This window comes from Austrofundulus limnaeus, unplaced genomic scaffold (assembly GCF_001266775.1).
Source record: "Austrofundulus limnaeus strain Quisiro unplaced genomic scaffold, Austrofundulus_limnaeus-1.0 Scaffold97, whole genome shotgun sequence".
NCBI lineage: Eukaryota > Metazoa > Chordata > Actinopteri > Cyprinodontiformes > Rivulidae > Austrofundulus > Austrofundulus limnaeus.
Genome location: NW_013952499.1, coordinates 109,735 through 112,991, shown reverse-complemented (window position 1 = coordinate 112,991; position 3,257 = coordinate 109,735). Strand labels below are relative to the sequence as shown.

Sequence of the window (3,257 nt, the reverse complement as noted above, 5' to 3'; positions counted from 1 at the left end):
GTTTTTTGGGTACTTTATTTTTCCTGTAATACTTCATTATAGTTTTTAAGACAAAGCTAATTGAAAGGGGCGCTGAGCAGAGTTACAACCAGGGATTACAAACAATTACTTTTTTTTCCTGCAGTTCGGCACCCCTTCCAGCAGGTGGCGCTCTAGGCGACCGCCTAGTTCGCCTATGCCAAGAGCCGGCTCTGATTACTTTTAAATTAAAAAAGACCTGTTCCCTTCAGAAACTGATATTTTCTGACTTCCACCTCCACTCATTTTGTTGCAGRCGTCACCTCGCTCTGCCTCTGTGTTTAAACCGACTAATTTGCCTTCATTCCACCTTCTCTGTGGCAGCACTGACCTGGAGGGAGATTCTGTAATCTTTTCCTGGCTTCAGRCGGTTGGTGTCCAGGCTCCAGAGTTGGTTTAGCACTTCAGTCAGCTCCTTGTTAGACGGTCGACTGGATAAAGATTGAAAAAAAAAATCATCATTCAGTCATATATTGAAGTRTCCCTGGACAAGGCACTGAACCCCCACTACCCAAGTGTCCCATCAGTGTATAAATGTGATTTAAAGCACTGATTAGTCTCCATAGAGTGGTCTATCTGGGTTAGCTTTGTGTTAAAACACTTMAAGAGTTCATAAAGCATGCATATAAAAACAAGAAGCCTATTTTCCTATYAGAACCATAAACAAATATTTAAAAGTTGTTTCCTTCAATTGCAAAGTCCCAAATTTAGACTAGCCTCCAGAAGTAAGCAGATGCTTTATACAGGGTGAGTCAAAAGAATCAAGATGTCCTTTTATTTCAGAAACAAAAGGAAAATAAAATATCAAAAAAAATGCCAGCAAGTAATGGATGAGGGTAGCTATATCARAACATGACCACCATCTTGAAAGCCACCATATTGGATCAAAGGCATGTTTTTGCCCCAAGGTCATTTAGTGTATTAATGAAGAACTGTCTCAGAAATTGATTGCTGCAGTCCGACKTCTGAAACTTAAAAATGTCTGATGCTTTTTGATGAGATCAGCTAAATAATTTCAGATCTGTCACCAACGCAAAACCCCGTAAAACAAACCTGACCCCGGTGTGGCGAGAGCCTACAGGAACTAAATATAAGGAWACAATGATTACGAACACCAGATGCCTCAAATACTGTGGAAAAAGTAATAAAACAAGCAGAAAATAGGACCAGGTGTGTGAAAGAAGCAAAAAGGGTAATAAAGAAAAAGGACCAAGAAAACAAAACCTTTTTTTTTTCACAATTAGAGAACCGGGGTTTGTTTTTGATCCTTTATTCAAACTTACAGAACAGTGTACTCTAGTAGTGAGAAGGAAAGTGACGTTTTCTGCTGCGTGTGATACGTATGGAGCCAAGCGCGTAATCACCATCCTAAGGGGGGCATTTTTTAAAGGTCTTGTTTTTCCTGCTTCGGTTGAAATAAGTGGGGGGGGCCATGTCCCAACCTGTACCTATGGTGGTTACGCCCAMTGCTTGGAGCCGTTAGTAAAAACAGGATGTGTGTTTTTATTTGCACAGACCGTACAAGTCTGAAGTCGTTCTCTTTGTGGAAATCCCTGTCCTCCTTTAGGGTTTGTTGCTGATTCGTTTATTCACAGTTTGCAGAAACTTGTTGCTCAAAGATGTTCGTCAGGAAGGTCAAAAACTTATAAAAACCCTGTTTTCCACTGGAAAACAAGTTGACTCATAAATCTTGTTTTTGAACACTGCTGCATTCAATCACACAGAAAAAAACACAGGAAAATGTGTAAATCTGACTRTTTAACACAGTATAACTAAACTAAAAACTATCCAGCTAAATGTGAGAAGCTCTAACACCTCCCTGTTGTTGTTTACCTGCCAGACAAATCAAAACAATGTGGAAAAATCTGATAACCAGAGGGGTAAACTTCCAAACACCACACCCCCCATCCTTAAATTACATCAACTTTTATTTACTTTTGCAACCTTGCTAAATGATACACAGGCTTATTCAGCRCCACAGGGCTTATCTGATTTTTAAATGCTAATAAAAAGCATTAAAGGTGTTTTGAAACCACCACATGTYAGGAACCACAGATGATCAGGAAGGAAATGACAGGAAGTGTCTGACAAAAACTTCTTCTGTGTTCTTTATTAAGTCCATACAACTCTAAAATGTCACAAGTCGGTTTTTAATGAGAAACCGGAWGAGGATAATCTATGAGGTCTAAATAAAAAGTGTGATAACGGTTAAAAAGTTAACTTAAAATGATCTGTGAGCGCTCCTTCGAAACCCGATTAAAAATACAWATATAAAACTTTTTTTTTATTGTAATTCCTTTGCAGTACAAGACTTACCTGTTGGCCATGGCTTCGTTCAGCGAGGAAGAAAAAAAATACTCTGAATTCTAATATTCTCAGAAAAGCAGAAGAGAAACTGGTGCGCCAATGGTTATCTGAGATGTCAATCATAGGAAAACTAGCCAATCAGGAGATTCAAGACGTCTTCGTCCCTCCTTCCTAAAACAATAATGGGGCGGGGCTTCTGATTCAGCTACCTGTGGGTTTAGTTATGCTGTAACATATTACGGGTTTTTTTTCTCGGCGTGGAACGAGAGGTTTAACGATTTTAATAAACTGAAGTGTCCCTAAAGAGAGATATGCGAACAAATTTAGTTATAAAATATCACTCAGTCTGAGTCATTTCACTGTAAGTGGAGTATTTCTAAGAATAATATATTGTATATGAGTCTGCCCTCACAGACGGCCAAACTAGAGGCATTTATGGCTTTAAAAATGTCATACTGATCTGACGCTCAAGCCATTCCTGCTTCTGCTAGCAAGAATAATCTGTTTCAGCTTTTACTTTGAAAACCTCTGCTAACAGGAAAACGCTGCTTYTGCGCATGCGCATTAGCTCCACACGTTGTTTTGGATTCGCATGTCGTTTTAGTGGGTTTGACACGTTGTTTTCTTTGTTGTTCTGTAGTATATTTCTCGCAGAGGTGTCTGCAYGGTCTTTTAGCAGATGTTCTTTTTTATTTAGGCTGTATATTATTGACAGAAAAACAGGCGGATGCTTAAAGGAAACTCGTTAGCCTGCTAGCTTAGCTTAGCTCCCCGTAGGAACCAATGAGCATGGCGGAGGTGGTGGGGCTCATCGCTGGCTGCTACGAGCAGATCATCTTTGGTTACAGAGTACATCCTGATGAAAATGTGAGTTGATACTTTTGTGTGTGTGTGTGTGTGTGTGTGTGTGTGTGTGTGTGTGTGTGTGTGTG

At 39.7% G+C, this 3,257-nt stretch overlaps 2 protein-coding genes across 2 annotated transcripts in view; one reads left to right on the top strand and one right to left on the bottom strand.

Annotated features, from left to right (window-relative positions):
• Positions 1 to 2,391, bottom strand: part of LOC106520738 (poly(U)-specific endoribonuclease-C) — a gene marked incomplete in the record, with an annotated part of 5,698 nt that extends 3,307 nt beyond the window's left edge. The window contains 2 exon segments of the mRNA XM_014012965.1: positions 350 to 449; positions 2,335 to 2,391. Of these exon segments, the coding sequence (XP_013868419.1) occupies positions 350 to 449; positions 2,335 to 2,345 (111 nt within the window).
• Positions 2,392 to 2,899: 508 nt separating this feature from the next.
• The window catches only part of pak1ip1 (PAK1 interacting protein 1), a 2,596-nt gene continuing 2,238 nt past the window's right edge, over positions 2,900 to 3,257 (top strand). The window contains exon 1 of the mRNA XM_014012964.1: positions 2,900 to 3,192. Within this exon, the coding sequence (XP_013868418.1) occupies positions 3,109 to 3,192 (84 nt within the window). The 5' untranslated portion in view covers positions 2,900 to 3,108. The remainder of the gene's footprint in view (positions 3,193 to 3,257) is intronic.